This window comes from Musa acuminata, chromosome BXJ1-5 (genome assembly GCF_036884655.1).
Source record: "Musa acuminata AAA Group cultivar baxijiao chromosome BXJ1-5, Cavendish_Baxijiao_AAA, whole genome shotgun sequence".
Lineage (NCBI taxonomy): Eukaryota > Viridiplantae > Streptophyta > Magnoliopsida > Zingiberales > Musaceae > Musa > Musa acuminata.
Genome location: NC_088331.1, coordinates 37,358,000 through 37,374,726, shown reverse-complemented (window position 1 = coordinate 37,374,726; position 16,727 = coordinate 37,358,000). Strand labels below are relative to the sequence as shown.

Below are 16,727 nucleotides of genomic sequence, written 5' to 3'. Positions count from 1 at the left end.
AGTCTGTTTGTAATTTGCTTTGTCTATGAAGTGTTTTTCGGACATGTTTGCTTGTGGATCCCGTTTGAGGCGTTCTCTTTAACCCGTTCTCTCTTTTGTTGGTCCTAAGGGACAATGGGAGGCTTCGGGGAGGCTGACCTTTGCGGACGGACGCGCAAGGGTGCCGCACGACTTAGGCAAAACCAGCTAAGTCCGTGTCAACTTGGCAGACTTCTAGTGGAGACTTGAATAGACAAATGTAGGTTGCATGAAGGACTTCTCGAAGTTAATTGAGGAACATGCATTACGGTTTGATACTATGAAAGGGTTCAAGATCCGCAGATCCTATTGATGATTCTTTACCTTTATTATCAAGGGGGCTGTTGGGTGCCTACAAGTGGACTGCTTGCAAGTCATTTTGCAGTAAGTTGCCTGCAAATAAACCACTTGTAGCACTTGTATGTGCAACTATATTCCTACATATCAGAAGTGGGCATGTGGTTTGAAAAGGTAGGTGGTCAAAATTAGATTCGGATACTCTTGATTCTTTGACGCATTACCTCCTTACACATTGCCCCCACTATTCTTCTTTAGACAGCATGATTGTCATCTCCTTTCTCTCCAGGCATTCCCATTGCATCCTTTACCTTAGTTGTACCTGCAAGTGGCAAATATACATGCAGGCATCCAAACATTTATGTCTGTAACGACAACTTACAGGCATCTTCAGTTGTGGGCAAACAAACACTCCCAAATCTTTTACGAGACCTACTTCAGTGGTACATGGAGTTTTGAGTAACATCAAGTTTATAATCTAATTTTAGGACTTTGATAATAGGTGTTAGTCTGCTGCATAACAGGACTTGCCGCCTTACATTAACTAATAGCCCTGATCATTGATTTTGCTAGCGAGTCTGACGTTTCAACATTGCAAAACGAGGGACGCCTCAAATTGATGGTTTTACTCAAAGAAATTACAGTGTTATTAGTTGGTAAACTAGTCTGAATGTTCATTTTGCAGGTTGAACAAGGAAATCCTCGAGATCTTGTCAAAGATGAATGCTCCAGATTTTCAAGCTTTGTCAAAGCATCTACCATGTAAGCAAGTGAGTTGCTTTCAAGCTAATGGATCCCCACTGCCTTTATATGTAGTAAATATATTCTAAACACTCACTATCTGTCACTGAGCACATACTGTAGACTGCCTGGCCACATGAAATGTCGCTCCATATATATATATATATATTTTATTACCTACTTTTATTGAGACCTGTTGTTGTATCAGGCTCGGTCTAATAATGTTTAGAAACATTCTGAACTCTACTTTTTCATCCTCATATCAAGTTGAGACTTCCCTGTCTTTCCTTCAGTTGTCAATGCTAAGATCTTTTCTCTTCCTCTTATTTGGTCTTGATTTAGTGGGTTATTTGAACTGGTTCTGAAATAACAGCTAGGTAGGTTATTCGACTGTTAGAGGTGTCCAGGTTTCTAGTGGACGAAGCCCAATAAACAATCTGAAAGAAACATAAAAGATCAGGTCTAGTGCCTGGGCCAGACCCAAACCAAATCTGGATTACCTTTTGTTTTGTTTCTTTTTTCCCTGGACATCTGCAGACTCGATTCGATGTGTATAAAGCTGCTGATAAGGATATCGGTTAATCGGGCCTGACAGTCCAGTCTGGAATATGTTCTAAATTCAGACACCCAAGTAGTTAGTTAATCAGGTTCTGGAAGACTACTTGTCTATGGCATAATGTGCAAAGATTATATATCAGTGGTTAAGTCACTAATCGGGTATAGGAATTTGAGGAATAAAATTCAGAAAAAAAAAAAGAAAGAGTATATACTGGCCCTAACTATAAAATGGTATTTACACCAAGTCAAGTCATGATATTGCACACACTGCACTAGTTAGTTAGATATCATCAACCACGGACTTCTTTTGATGAAAATGTCCATTTTTTACACAGATGGAAAGTATTATTGATATTTTAAGATTTAGTTAGACCGATAAGGATCTAAGATTTAAGTTTATTAACTTACAGATGAAATCTAGTATGTATGTGTGTATATATATATATACATATATATATAAAACCTTGTTCATGTATATTCTCTTATGAACAAGTATAAGATTGATACGCTATAGGAAAAAATTAAACAAAGTAGGAATTACAAATATTGTTTATTGGTGGCAGTCTGTTGTCTCACTTCCCATTGTCCCATTAACACCACACATCACATCCTGTGAGAAACGATGATAAACCCATTCATTCTGCCAGCTCCACAAACTCTGTGCATAGCTCGGAAGGAGCAATTGCAACAAAGACAGCTTTCCCATCACATCAAAAAGCAGTATCAAAGCCTTCAACCTAAAGCACCCATCCTCGAAATTAAAGAACCACAGTATATGTGCAACCACCATGAGATTACACAGACAATGTCCATATCAATTGGCATATAAGAATGTATTGCCCCCATGTCAGGGTTATATCAGACAAAATTATAACTGCAGATGATCTGCATTTAGCATGATTTTTTTATTTGAACACCTACTATATATATATATATATATATATATATATATATATATATATATATATATATATATATATATATATATATATATGCCTGTTTGGCCCATCTCAATTTAATTATCAACTTATTTCTAAGCCCTGTGACAAACTTAACTTAGCTAGTAATTCTTGAGAACTTTGATGACTGATGTGCCCCAAGTCTAAGATCTTGGACTCAGTTAGTTGATGAGCACACACACACACACACACACACACCAGTATGTTTGGTGGAAAGAATAATGTTGTGCCCCACAGTCCATCCCAATGACTCTCTCACCAGTCTGATATGTGTGTTCATGTGTGAGGTTAGATTGACCTTATCCATCAGAGATCCAAATCTTCATAGTGCAAGCATATACACATTCTTTCTTGAAAGAATGTATATTTATTTATTTTTGTCCACACATCATGTTTGTGAGAGACAATAATATTATATACGTTCATGTTTTCAAGGGTGCCTCCCTGGAAATGAAATAAAAATAAAAATAAAATAAAATAAAATAAAATGGATCGAATCGTCCTTATAAATAGTTGTGACATTACATCTTATTATTATTGTAGTTGTTAGTGTATGTATGATTTTTGTATCGAGTAAAAAACATGGAGCATGTAAAGTTAAGATCTGGAAATTGGTTTCAAGAAATAAGAGTGGAGGAATTTTTGTACGATAACCCGTCGCATTTAATAGGCTTAGTGTCTGCAAAATGCTCACTGGAAATGTAAATCGTAGGACATGGAAGCTGAATGATGCAGGACATGAGAAATTATGGAAGCGCAGGTGATGCAGCTTGCAGGGCCCAGAGTCTTCAGACCTTCATTATAATCAGTCAAACAAACAAAGCTTCATCTTGGACATGAAAAGAGGAGGAGAATTAATTCGATGCATGGGCCAAGTCAATTTCTGTCAAATCAAGAGACAGACATTGGCACATCACATCCTCCTCCCTATTTTCTAGTTTTCATTCGGTGAGGAATTTGATGAAGTCTAATTAATGTATGTTTCATAATATCTTGTCTTAAAGAGTTTGATTAGATGACCGATAAACCCAAAAGTTTTAAGAATGAGTCAACAATATATGATTCAAATCAATTGGTGTTTTTGGTATTAGTATCTTCTTGTCATGAGTTTGCAGTAAAATAGGTGGGTGGAACATTGTCAACCACATTGCACAAGTTACACCAAACAAGAAGAGACATAGGCACCTATTCAGCACATCATATCACACACTACATTGGCAATATATGCTTGCTAACAGGGAAAAGGATGCCAAACACTGGAGAATGATTGGCTTCTTGCTTTTATCTGTATATCATCCATTCACTAGTTCTTTTCCCTCCCCATGTGTTCTTGCTTGCATCTGTACCAACCACAAATCAATGAGATTTTTTGATCTCAATCCCTTCTCACACAATAAAATGGTCTCCGAAGCATTCGAGTGACCTATTATTCATATTCATGTGTATTAGATAGAAAGATATGATCAGCAATATAAATTCTTAGGTTGAGTTGAGTTGGTGTTCGACTCATCGTCATTATCTACACGAAGAGAAGCAAGCCTCCTTCACGGGATGTACTGTGGGGAGGAGGAAGAACAGCAAATGCAGCATGTCTACTTCGATGACCTCACGAGATGGTACCCAACGGTTGACAGGAATTCTTGATGAAGGCAAGTGAGCGAGCTCAGTGAGACAGCAGCAGCAGCAGCAGCAGCAGCAGAGGCTGAGCTGACGTGTGTGTGTGTGTGTGTGTGTGTGTCTGTGTCTGTGAGAGGGTGGTCATGCACGTGAAGCTCCAATAATTTCTCATGCACAGTGTGGGTCCAAATTGCCAGCCTCTTCTCCTTTGTTGCCATGCCAAATTCCACCACATCCAAGAATCTCTCCCATCCCCACCTCCCCCCACCATTCTCTTCCTTGTCCCTTCTTTCCTTTCCTTTCCTTTCCTTTCCCTCCCCCTCCCCCTCCTCCTCCTCCTCCCTCTGCTCACCAACGAGGAGGCTTCACAATGGTGGAAGTGAGAGCCAACGAGTCCTGGCACAGCTCCTGGTTCCACCTTCTCCTCCTCCTCCTCCTTGCTGCTGCTGCCTCTTCCTGTCATGGAGAGAAGAAGCAGGTGCTGCCCTTGCGGGAGCTGCAGCTTGGAGACATCAAGACCTCTGAGAAATGCCTGCCACAGAGATCAAGTTAGTAGTCTCAAAATGCATGCAAAGATTTGACTCCATCTTTCACTGAGCCTATTAGTTTGTTGTGGGTGTTTGTTCTTGGTCACAGGAAGGGTTAATGGTGCAACAATCCTGGAGATGAAGCACCAGAGTTACTGCTCCTGGTCAACCAAGAGCAGGGAGGATAGAGCTTGGAAGCTTTTGGCTCTTGACAATGCACGAGTGTCATCCTTACAGTCCCAGATCAATGATGCCGCCATGTCCTACAGCGCGGAGAAACCATCATCATCACCACCACCAGCAGGAGCACAAATCCCTCTCAACTCGGGAGCAAAGCTCCAAACCATGAACTACATCGTCACCATCCAGCTGGGTGGCAAGCAGATGACAGTGATGGTGGACACTGGGAGCGACCTCACCTGGGTCCAGTGCAAGCCATGCCGGTCCTGCTACACCCAGGAAGACCCCCTCTTCGATCCCGCCGCCTCGCCTTCCTACCAACCCATCCCATGCAACTCCTCCATGTGCGACTCCCTGCAGATGGCCACCGGAGTCTCCGGCGCCTGCGGCGCCGACCAGCCCAGCTGCAACTACGCCCTCAGCTACCGAGACGGATCCTACACCAACGGAGTTCTCGCTCGGGACAGGATCGATCTGGCCGCCGTCCCCGTCCGAGGATTCGTGTTCGGCTGCGGCGAGAGCAACCAAGGCATGTTCGGCGGCACCTCCGGTCTGATGGGGCTGGGCAGGTCGCCGCTCTCTTTGGTCTCGCAGACGATACCTGAGTTTGGAGGGGTCTTCTCCTACTGCTTGCCGACCAGAGAATTCGACTCGTCGGGCTCCTTGATTCTCGGCAACGACTACTCTGTCTACAAGAACTCAACCCCGGTCGTCTACACCAGAATGATCACTGATCCCCAACAGGCATCCTTCTACTTCCTCAACCTCACCGGCATCAGCATCGGTGGCACAGCTCTTCGATCCTCAACCCAGTTCAACACCCAAGTCCTCATCGATTCCGGCACCGTGATCACTAGGCTGGTTCCTTCCGTCTACAAGACGCTGAGGGATGAGTTCCTGCGGCATTTCTCCGGGTATCCGCCTGCGCCTGGGTACTCGATCCTCGACACCTGCTTCGACTTGGCTGGATACAAGGAGGTGGACGTCCCCACCATCAGATTCACGTTCGATGGCGATGCAGAGGTGGATGTGGATGTCAATGGTGTTCTGTACTTCGCCAAGCCGGACGCATCTCAGGTTTGCTTGGCCTTCGCAAGCCTTTCTTACGAAGAAGAGATCGGGATCATCGGGAACTACCAGCAGAAGAATCTGAGGGTGGTGTATGATACAGTCGGATCAAAGGTGGGGTTTGCAGAGGAGACTTGTGGTTATAGTTGAAGGAGGTGGAAGAACATCGGAGAGCTTCAATCTACTATTGAGTGCTTGCAATTGTATACTGTGAGACACTGGAGGAAGTAGTTTCTGGCGGGCATGAATTGGTCCAACATGGAGGCAAACTTGAGGTTGAGGTTGTAAAGATTTGTTCTTTTAACTGTACTTAGTTTCCCTATTTTATTTCTGGAGAGTGTTGGCATTGCTGGATTCTTATCTGAGACAACAAATCTTGCAGCTGTTAGAACTCACCAAGAAAACAGGTGAACCGAGGAATTCTGTGAAGTTACAAGAAGGACTTGATTTGAGTCAACAAATCTACTGGCAATCAACACTTTGAAGGTGAAGTAACACTCAAAACTGAATGAATACAGAATGTATTTTAGATTAGCAAGTGTTGCAAAATGAACAGCATAAGGTTCTATTTATGAATTTTCTTTTTTACTTTCTTTAAAAAAAGGGAAAGAAATTAGGTATTTTGAAAAAAAATCAGATAATGCAGAACATAGAGAATATATATATATATATATGATATTATGAAGGAAACTTGTTATTGGCAATCTCATTTTGCTATTAGCAATCCCTAAAAAAATACTAAAATATAATTTACTAACTCTCTCATAATAAAATTATTTAAGTTATTTAAATAACTATAAAATTTTATTATACCCTCATCAATTGGAACCCTAACTATGCTAATACCACTCCGTTGTCCAATACCATAGACTACGGTCGTCGCTCACGATTAAGAGGATGAAGTCATTTACATTCATCCGAAATTGTGGACATCGACATTGCTTGTCACTCACGATTAAGAGAAAAAAAAAAGATGATAAAGACATTTATAGATTCTTACAATAAGATCATAAACAATAAAAAGATATTACGAATTGAAATCTCATTGCTAAAGTTATTTAACATAACAAAAATATAATTTTGAATTGTTTTCTACTCTCAATCTTTCAACTAATTCTCTGATGGTTACTGCCCAACAAGAAAAGTAAACCATTAATGAAATCTTACTCTGCTACATTTAAATGTAATGAATGGGTTTGGTTATCTGTCCAATGTAACTCAATTAAATGGGTCGTGATACATCTTCAATTCTATTGAAGCACAAGCTTAGAGAAGAAATGTATGCAAACTCCAAACACATCCAAGGAGTTGAAAACCTCCCATCAAAATGAATGGATACTATCCTAGTTGATGAGCACCATATAAAAAATAAATAAATATGATTTCGGAAGATGGAATGCCTAATTGTTTTTTTCACATAAAAAATAAATACCGCTCGAGTTTCACATTCCAAAATATAATAAGAAGACACACTAAAGTGCTGAAGCTATGTAAAAGAGGAATTGAAGTTGACAAGGTGGTCATGGAAAAAGCCATTTACCATAAGGAATTAGCAATTGATGCTCTTAGTTTTTGGAAGAAGAGTTCACTTACCTCCTAACCTTCCTCTAACCATGCACCATTCACCTAATTATACAAGAATATTAAGGATACATGCAGTTTGGAGAACCATAATTTATTTGCATGAACATATAAACAAAAAGGCATTGCATTTTTTTCATCTGTACCGAAGAGTAGTTTCCACAGAAAATATTTGCATCATATCACCTTCCAAGTTCCAACCACATCATTTGTTAATTTTATCCAAGCATACCAGTGGAAAAAGCCATTAAAAAAATATGTGCAAGTAATGGATGCAGTGTCCAAATCCAATAATCATCAGAGGAGATGTGATAAAAGGGAATATGTACACTCCATTGATTGTCAAATAAAAGCTCATATATCAATTGAAACTTCATCATTGTGCATTAGGCAGTGCTCCACAAATTCTTCACACCTTGCCATTATTTTCCACAAGAAAATTACCTGCCATCATATTCCATATTTGATACCCCTCAATTGCAAGATGACAAATGCTATGCATAAAGAGAAAACCATTCCCTTCTGAAGTGACACATCAATTCATCCTTACTTATCCTTGATCTGAAAATAATTTATCCTGAGAATTTTGATTCAATTCAAAGTGATGATCTCTGACATTTTGGCTTCGATCCAATCGGATATAGGATATATTTACCTTATCATGCCTGAATCATCTCTTTGCAGTCAACTCGCAAGAAGTATTAACCATGTTATCAGAATCTAGATCAAATCAGCTCCAAGTAAATTCACATTCTGTTAGGTGACTTCTCCACAATATAGACTAACAATTTGCCTGCTAATTCAACATATCAATGTAACCCTAAAAGATAAAGTTGTCATCATATTACAGGAATCCATAACAAAAATTATTATCTAAGGAGAGCATAAGTTTCATAGAAAAGTGTAGGGTAGTTCTACACGATTCCTAAGTAGAGAAAAACAGAAGAAATACAGAAATTCTATGGATAGAAACTACAGTCATGTAAGTAGACAGTTTAATTTGACAATAAGGGGTTCCTGCAATTCCTGAACCATAAAGATATATTCAATGAAGAATGAACATGGCAATTTGTGTTCAAAGAATCAGGGCTCATGGATAATCAATAAGAATTAGCTTGGCAAGTCCTAATGCCAAAGCTTCATACAGAAGCCAGTCGGCACCAGTGGTGGTTTCTTGCTGCAGATTGTTTCTGAGAAGGTGTCCACCAGCTGCCCCGCGAGGCTCGCAGGATCATCAATCAGAGTATCAACATAAACAGTCACTATTCTTCTCTCCTGTGGGGTTGCCCGTAAGCTAAACCAAGTTAGAAATTTGACCCTAAAGTTGGTCTCGATGTGGCCCTCACATTCGAGCCATCTAACCACTTTCACACAATACTCATACGACCCTTCTAAGGAGCCTTCTTTAGCACACATCTCCATTATTTTCTCCCTACCTCTTTTCTTTGATAAACTTGCTGGCTCCCTACCTGAATTTGTACGGCCACTCTCTAGCAAATTAATGCCAAGTTTCAATTTGCTACCTCTCCCAGGACCTTCCTGACTGGTATCCAGCCCACGGTGAGTAACTGGTAAGGTTTGATCTGGATGCCCGAATGGAACGATAACCATCTCATCTGCAGTACGTGCATTGGATTCATTCTCTGATTTGGGGATGTCAGTTGCCTGGTTATTCTCCACAGAGTTTGTGGAATCCTTGTGGGACTCCATTTGAATTGTTGGGTTCAGCTCCTCATCTAATGCAGAACCAGAATGCCCTGGTGTTTCGTCAGCCTCCATAACTTCAGCTCCACTTATTGTTCCTGCATATTCGCTCTTTTCATCTTTCTGGATGTGGTCTGATAATTTTTCCGAGTCAAGGATATCAGGCTTCTCAAAATAATGAAAACAACTGTCTGGTGACTTGTTGAGGTCAGTATATGCAACAACATTATTGTTAGATTCATCTCCCTCCGATGGGTTTGATAGGCCACTACTGTTTGTTTTTGGGCTTTGGCAATATGGTTTGGATGGGTTTACATCTGCAGCTAAGCCTGCTGGATCATCCAAAGAAATGCCTTCAGTTGTTACTCCAACTTCCCACATTCCGAGCTCACTGAAGCTGCTGAAGGCTACCACCTTGAACATGTATTCTGTAGCTGGAGATAGTTCTGTTATCAGAAACCTCCTCTTTGGCTTAAACAAAGTACAGGTTGGTTTCTTAGGGTACTCCCTAGCATCGGCTTTTCGGTGCCATATGGTAAAACCAGCCATCTCTTGTGATAAAGCTGAATTATCATCATAACCCAACACCAAAGTAACCGACACCGGGGATATGTCTACAAATTTGATGAAGCTAGAGGATGTCAAACTTACTTCTGCAATGAACATATCCACAAATAAGTGAACATTGCATGATAAACAAGTACCAAATATTCAGGACTCTTGAAGACAAGACAGATTCATAGAGAAGCTTACGCTGAACTTGAGTATCAGAAGAGAAGGCTACTAGATGCATAGAATCTAATAATTTGACAGCAAAAGCACACATTCTCTGAACTTCGGCACCAACAGAAAGTCTGTTGACAATTCCACGAGCCATGTTTGGTAAATCATTAATAGGCCCAACTTCAGCCTCCAACTTCTTCATTGCTGTGTCAACTATCTCATGCAAGCTCTGAAACTTCTCTGTTGATTCAAGAATTTTATGACTAAGTGAAATCCGATAACACAATACATCTACTCGTCGTGCATCCATTGCAATCATGAGTTGCTTTTTCCAGCATCTGCAAAACATGAAAAAATCTTAAGTTAACCAAATCTGCACCCCAACTGATCCTAAATTAGGAAATTTGGAGTCTGTTATGCATGACAAAGTTTACTCTAATTACCTACCATCTTCTAAGCCTAAAAATTCAAAGGGCCTGATAGGTTCACTAAAAAGACTGGCCAAAATTGTTCAACCACCAGTTGGCCTTTCCTCTAGTGCCTGTTTGGTTTTGTGTAAGTCAATGAAGTCAAAACATCACTTTATAAATGTGACACTTTCAGAAATTGATTTACCAGATTTGTTGTTTGGGTTATCATGAAAATGAACGAAGAATCCTTTTTTTTGTAAGTTTAAGCAGCCATGATAAACTCTCATAGATTCTTGTTGATTTTCCTTCTTTTTTATAATGTTTGAGGATCTAAATTAGAACTGCCCAGTAAGACTAGCAATTATTGTACTTGATTCCAAACTTTTATTAAGCCTAATCCCATGGAAAAATTCCTTGCACTTCCAATATATCATTATAAATAATCCTACAGACAATAATAATGTTAGGTGGATCATATAAGAGATTTCTGATATCCAGGTTTTAAAACAGTGCTTCAGAATTTGAACGGACAAGCATCAAAAACACCCTTAGACTCAATTTTCTAGTCTCATCATCATCATCCTTTGCTTATCAATATAGGATTCGCTACTGAGGAATTGATGGTAAGCAGAAAATGTAATGATGCTTGAATGATGTAAGTACATGTCCTTGCGAAGACTTCAACAGTGAAGAATATATTAAATCATGATAATAAAAATGGTATAGTTTTTCCAATTGCATCCTAGAAAGTTCTGCAATCAAACTTACAGTTGGAGATGAAAGATCCAATAACAGAAACAAAAGAATGTCAACAAAAATGATTATATCCATAAAAGGAGAAGGGAATTTGCCCATGGGCTCGTAATGTTGAAACTTTGCATGTACTACACGGAGCAGAGCAAAGGTTTAAATATCTCAATGAATTGACCTTTCTGACCATTTGAGAGAAGATTCACAAGATCAAGTTCAGTCTAGCTTTCACCATAGAAATTTGGGATTAGATTGAATAGGTAAACTCAGTCAGATTGGGAGTGGAGATATTTGTGAATTAGCTTCAGGCCCAATATCGACTAAGCCCAATTAAATAATCAAGACTGACCAAGAATAAGCACAATCCAATGGAACTGGCCAATCCATCAAATTTTCAAGGGCTATAAGCTAGCTAAACTGATCTTGTAGACAATGATCAGAAGATAGTGATTTGAAATTAAAATTTCATCAATTAATGATTAATTGGGGGATTTTTTTAATTATGTTTTCTAGAAAAATTAAGCTCATGTTGCAAATTTTCTCACCCCTAAAACATAGAGGATTCAAGTCAGATATGTAAATCCATATTCAAGAGTGGTATCATTCTTTTAGTTAAAAGATTATGAGGATTATGTCTTTCACCAGAAAGAAAATCCCTTTTTGTGAAATAAAGGCTTGTCTTGAAAAAACAACCTGTTTGTTCGTAGGTACAAGGTAAAAACCTACTTTGATGGATGCCTTATGTACTGACAAAAAGTCTGAAGGCATGACAATAAAAGATGGAAAACAAAGGTTTGACATTTGCCATGGTGAACATTTCGGACAAAGGCAAGTGAAAAGTAGACAAAGATACGGTGTGGGTCAGCATTGCAAATCTTTACATTTGTTATCTCTCACTTTGCCAGTAATCCCTTAAGAACCATATCATGAAACCACAACCTAAAACCATGTTCAACTTTATTTCACACCAATTATGTAATCTCAAAAGGTCATACACCAAGCATCCATTATTTAATTGTGTTTATTTGAAATCAAACACCATTCCAGCTCGAGCAGGCCATTTGTGTTACTGGTGATCGAGTACATGTCCATATTTGTGCTGGAGGATAATCCACAAATTGACCAACACCATTTCTCAATACAAACCAGAGTGTCTAATACAACTTGCTAGGGAGAAATACTGACAGAAACACATCAAATTTTGTGTCTGTAATGACTCCTATATTATGATGTTCTCATCAGCATGACTATTGTTTTCTATTCGTGTAATTTGACCATTTGAACTCATCACAACTTCATCCGCTTGCACTGATACTGATAGGTTACATAGCATTTTATCAGTTCATGAAGCCGATCTTATAATATGTCCTGAAAGTTGAAATCTGAAAGGAGTTGAGAACTCAAAAGACAAAAAATTGACTACGAAAATAAAGGGGAATTTAAATAGGTCATAAGCTCATAATCAAACAAATAAAGGTCCAGTACTGATATCTAGATGTTAACAACCACTAGACACTGCAAGGAGCACTGAAAATATTTCAGGGAAATAATTCTAACAAATTCAAAGGGATGTGGAAGAAATTACCCAAGCAAGTCATTGGATTTTCCACAGTATGTGCAGTAATAGCTCCCATCCAAGCTTGTGCATTTTCCATTCTTCACAATACCAGCTCTTTCATGCTTGAGAGCACACTCAAGATGGCATGACAAACCACATGGATTACCTTGAGAAAGAGTATCCGAGCTACAAAACAGCCAAAGGCTAGGGTCCTTATTATCATCATATTTGTGGCAGATACAACACGAGCAGCGTTTGCAAAATGCATCATCAAGGTTCAGAGTGGCTCTGCATGCTAGATTTTGGCAGTATCGCACATTAGTGACAGCCTCATTTCCTTCACTTGCTGGAAGATTATTTGCAGTAATAGGTAGACGTGACGGGTTCTCATTCTTTCTGTGTCTTTTGTGTGGAGTTTGAGGGTTAGGGTTAGGTGGATTAGGAGCTGAATTCATGGCTTCCACATGTCCTCCAGATTTTTTCTCAGATACAAGTTTGAAAAGGTATTCTATCATCTTCTGCTTTGTTAAGCCCGTATACTTCCTCTCCTTTCCTATTTCTGCACAAAGGATCTCCAGAAGGTCTTTCCTGCTCCAAGTTTGTAGTTTCTCAGTAGAACTGTCTGGCCATTTAGACAATTCATGGATGAGTTCTCTCTTGTCATCTATACTCAGCTTGCGGCATTTAGAAGGGTCAAGAACAAATCCTGAAGTGAGTGAAAATTTCGATGTCAGTAGTGGGATACGATGGCAGGTAAACAGAAACAGAAAGAAGCCTATGACCTGTCAGCATCTCATCCAATGAGAAATTAGTTAACACAGACTTCATCATAAGAAAGACTCGTGGTCATGATCCGATCATCCAAATGCCAGATTCATACAACATCTAAGAGAGCATCATCGTGGACCAGTACAGATGAAGTGTCAGATGAAAGAGCACTTGGGTGTTTACATAGGTCCTCTGAACATATAATGGAAGTCGAAGGACAGTATTAAGAAGAACTAATGCAAATTTCTGTATGAGCAATAAGTAATTAAAGCAATGGAATAATAGCCATCGCATGCATGAACAATCTAAGCGGCTCTAAATAGTTCTCTACCGAATTAATAAAGAACATTACAGATTTTAACTTGAACAGATAAATATTTTCTAGACATGTCAAAACCCCCTGGCTAAGATCAGGATTCAGAAACCAACCAAAATCTCCTATAAAAGAAAAAGGAAGAATAAGACGACGCTCAATTTTAAGCATACAAACGATTCCAAGCGAACAAATAGAACCAAGAATCAGATTCCTTTGCCTCTCTGTGCGTGCCACATATTAAAATAAATCCCAGCTAAGCCAAACAAGACAATCTTTACATGTGACAGAGGAAATGATTTCCAGATAACCAAAAAAGAGAAATCAAGAAACCCACAAGGAAGCTCCAAAGTCGGATCATCATCATACCATATGCCCGAAAATTCGAGGAAACCAAGAAAAGACCTTCCAAAATCGAAGTTTTACCAAACCAAGCGGCGAAAGATCCACATGAAGCCATGAAACCCCTATCGAAAACCAATCTTTACGGAACCCGAGCCGCAATCCAATCAAACGACGCGTACCGAAGGCGGAAAAGAGTCGGAAACCCACCGGAGAAAGGCGGATCCATGGCGTCGAGATCTCAGCTCCTCCTCCCCCTTCGCATGGCCTCCTCAAAGCCCACCCGTTTCGCCTTTCCGGGAGCCCCCTGCAACCACGCACCCCCATCCGAGATCGAAGGGCAACAACCCCGTCCATTAAAAAAAGACCCCAATTATCGTACGCAACATCTCGTTTCCTACACAGAAATATAAAAAAGAGGAGCAGATACGAATACCAAGAAAGGAATCCACGGCTGACCCGGTCGCCGTCTCCGGCCCCGCACCACACACCTCCCTCCCTTCTGGCCTCGGACGTCACCGCGAGGGCGAGGGACGGAGACGATGGCCGTGCTCCGGACGTTATGGCATTGAAGCAGGTGCAGGCGCGGAGGCAATGGCCAATTGGAAGCAGCGAGGAGACCGGTAGGCCAAATTAATGTGAAGTGAAAGAAGGAGACGCCAACGAAAGGGGGCTCATGTCATCTTAGCCTTTCCACTTGATGGGACCCCAGTCTTCTACGTGGGATCAGAGAAGAAGTCGCAGAGAGAGAGAGAGAGAGAGAGAGAGAGAGAGAGAGCGAGACAGAGGAAAAGGGGCGGAAAAGTGAGGGAGAGAAAGGAAAAGTGAAAAGGGGATTTGCGTTCCTATAGAAAAAGATTTGGTGGGTGGCCGGTGGCGGAGAGAGAGAGAGAGAGAGAGAGAGAGAGAGAGAGAGAGAGAAAGTACGTAAATTTTATTTCATTTGACTTAAATTAACTTATCCATTCGTCTCCTAATATTCAGCAATATCTCATACAAAATGTGGGTTGTGATTGACAATTTGCATGAGGTCAACATATGTCATATTGTAAAAAGATATATGTACATGTTTAGTCTTGCCGACAAAAGAGAAAACAAAGAAGACTTGAGATTTGGATTTGTGATCAGTCAATTACGTGGGGGAGAAAATTGTTAAAAGAATAATCTAAAAAAATCAAAAAATAAGATGTAAATCATAAAACAATGTATAATAATAATTAAATATAAAAAAATACAACTCTTCTTTCAGTTAACCCGTCTTTAAAAAAATCAATAAAAATTAAGATTTGATTCTTCTATAAATATGTTAGATAGAAAAATAAGGTATAATTTTTTTTTGAATATTCTTAAGTTTTTGTCAAAAAAAATATAATTTTTTTTTAATTATGTGAGAGATGTTTTAGAGAATTTTTGCTTCAGTGGAGGTAACTCATCTTTTGATTTTTTTCGTGAATATAAACGAAACATATTTAACCATTACATCTTTTGTTGATCACAAGTATATTATTATTTGTAAATGTTTTAGGTTTTTTTGTTTTTGGAGTTCTCCTCTCGCTCCCTGAAATATATTTTTTTATTAAATAAATCAAATCTTAATGTCTCGTGATTTTTTTTTTCAGAGTTCATTGTCTTTTAAAGAAATTAATTACCAAGCAATCTGATTCCTGTTATAATTCCAAAATTACTTTTCAGCCCTAAAACCTCAGACAACATCGGCAATAAGGACTCAATTAACTTATTCATAGTCCTATCTCATATAAAATCAAATTTCTTTTTTGATGCAAGATATCAAAAGATATATATATATATATATATATATATATATACATAATATATATAGATATATATATATATGTATGTATATATATATATGTATATATATATACATATATATATATATATATATATACATATACATACATATATACATGTATACATACATACATACATACATACATACATACATACATACATACATACATACATACATACATACATACATACATACATACATATATATATATATATATATTAACATATAGATTCTTTTCACAGCATGAAATATGATCATTCAATGATAAAAGATCAGCTCTAGTCCTACAGCTAATAAATGTATACAACTTCAATATCAGTAATATTCTTGATGTGTTAAGATTGGATCTAAAGATGTCAATATACATAATCTTGTCTCATGCAAAATTTAGTTCCAAAAATATGTATTTATATAATCTTACTTTTGCAATTAGAGGAATTATTCAATCATAAAAGATGAACTATAAAAGAATTATGAAGTATCATTGTGTTAGGGATGGAGACCACTCCCACATAGTACATACAAGGCATGTGACTTCCACATTAGTACTACAAGCAAAACATAAGTTAGAGGGTGCACAGTGCAACTAATCCAACACAAATCACCAGTTGTAGCTGTAATGACTAAGTTTTCTGTGTACTCTTACAAGTCAAGCTTCAAGTGTAAGAGAATACCATGAGGCTGCAAGCTTCTGTCCACCATGGCTCAGTACAAAGAAAGACAAGGAGATAAAGTCATATATTTCTGGTATACATGCATGATTTCTAGATGAATATTCTGATGCCAAACACTTGAGGTTT

The 16,727-nt window shown here is 38.8% G+C and overlaps 3 protein-coding genes across 13 annotated transcripts in view; 2 read left to right on the top strand and 1 right to left on the bottom strand.

Annotated features, from left to right (window-relative positions):
- The window catches only part of LOC135586092 (ABC transporter C family member 13-like), a 135,705-nt gene extending 131,345 nt beyond the window's left edge, over positions 1–4,360 (top strand). For 7 of the 9 annotated variants that reach the window (XM_065183714.1, XM_065183711.1, XM_065183715.1 and 4 more), the window contains one exon: positions 1,001–1,348. In XM_065183714.1, the coding sequence (XP_065039786.1) occupies positions 1,001–1,081 (81 nt within the window). In that variant the 3' untranslated portion in view covers positions 1,082–1,348. Of the gene's footprint in view, positions 1–1,000; positions 1,349–3,285; positions 3,664–4,056 lie in introns of those variants that run through there. The other 2 variants (XM_065183713.1, XM_065183712.1) reach the window with 2 other exon arrangements.
- A 132-nt stretch (positions 4,361–4,492) lies between these two features.
- LOC103985160 (aspartyl protease family protein At5g10770) lies at positions 4,493–6,533 on the top strand. Of its 2 annotated transcripts, XR_671695.3 has the most exons (3): positions 4,493–4,738; positions 4,827–6,246; positions 6,348–6,533. XR_671695.3 is itself a non-coding variant. In XM_009402788.3 (2 exons), the coding sequence occupies exons 1-2, from the start codon at positions 4,561–4,563 to the stop codon at positions 6,113–6,115; spliced, it is 1,467 nt and encodes a 488-aa protein (XP_009401063.2). In that variant the 5' UTR covers positions 4,493–4,560; the 3' UTR covers positions 6,116–6,296. The 2 variants fall into 2 exon arrangements, 1 of the variants encoding a protein (XP_009401063.2); XM_009402788.3 differs by lacking the exon at positions 6,348–6,533 and having other exon boundaries at positions 4,827–6,296.
- A 1,790-nt stretch (positions 6,534–8,323) lies between these two features.
- On the bottom strand, positions 8,324–14,906 carry LOC135674164 (VIN3-like protein 2). Of its 2 annotated transcripts, none has more exons than XM_065183710.1 (5): positions 14,551–14,906; positions 14,325–14,421; positions 12,719–13,397; positions 10,004–10,311; positions 8,324–9,900 (listed from the first exon to the last, which is right to left on the bottom strand). In XM_065183710.1, exons 2-5 carry the CDS (start codon positions 14,341–14,343, stop codon positions 8,672–8,674), a joined length of 2,235 nt encoding a protein of 744 aa, XP_065039782.1. In that variant the 5' UTR covers positions 14,344–14,421; positions 14,551–14,906; the 3' UTR covers positions 8,324–8,671. The 2 variants fall into 2 exon arrangements, with proteins under 2 accessions (XP_065039782.1, XP_065039781.1); XM_065183709.1 differs by having other exon boundaries at positions 8,324–9,903; positions 14,551–14,904.
- Positions 14,907–16,727: the final 1,821 nt, after the last annotated feature.

Coding starts and splice junctions, on each gene's coding strand:
- LOC103985160 (XM_009402788.3), top strand. CDS start 4,561: ATGGTGGAAGTGAGAGCCAACGAGTCCTGGCACAGCTCCTGGTTCCAC. Junction 4,739..4,826: donor ATGCCTGCCACAGAGATCAA/GTTAGTAGTCTC, acceptor TCTTGGTCACAG/GAAGGGTTAATGGTGCAACA.
- LOC135674164 (XM_065183709.1), bottom strand. Junction 10,312..12,718: donor AAATCCAATGACTTGCTTGG/GTAATTTCTTCC, acceptor CATGTTTTGCAG/ATGCTGGAAAAAGCAACTCA. Junction 9,904..10,003: donor TTCTGATACTCAAGTTCAGC/GTAAGCTTCTCT, acceptor TGTTCATTGCAG/AAGTAAGTTTGACATCCTCT.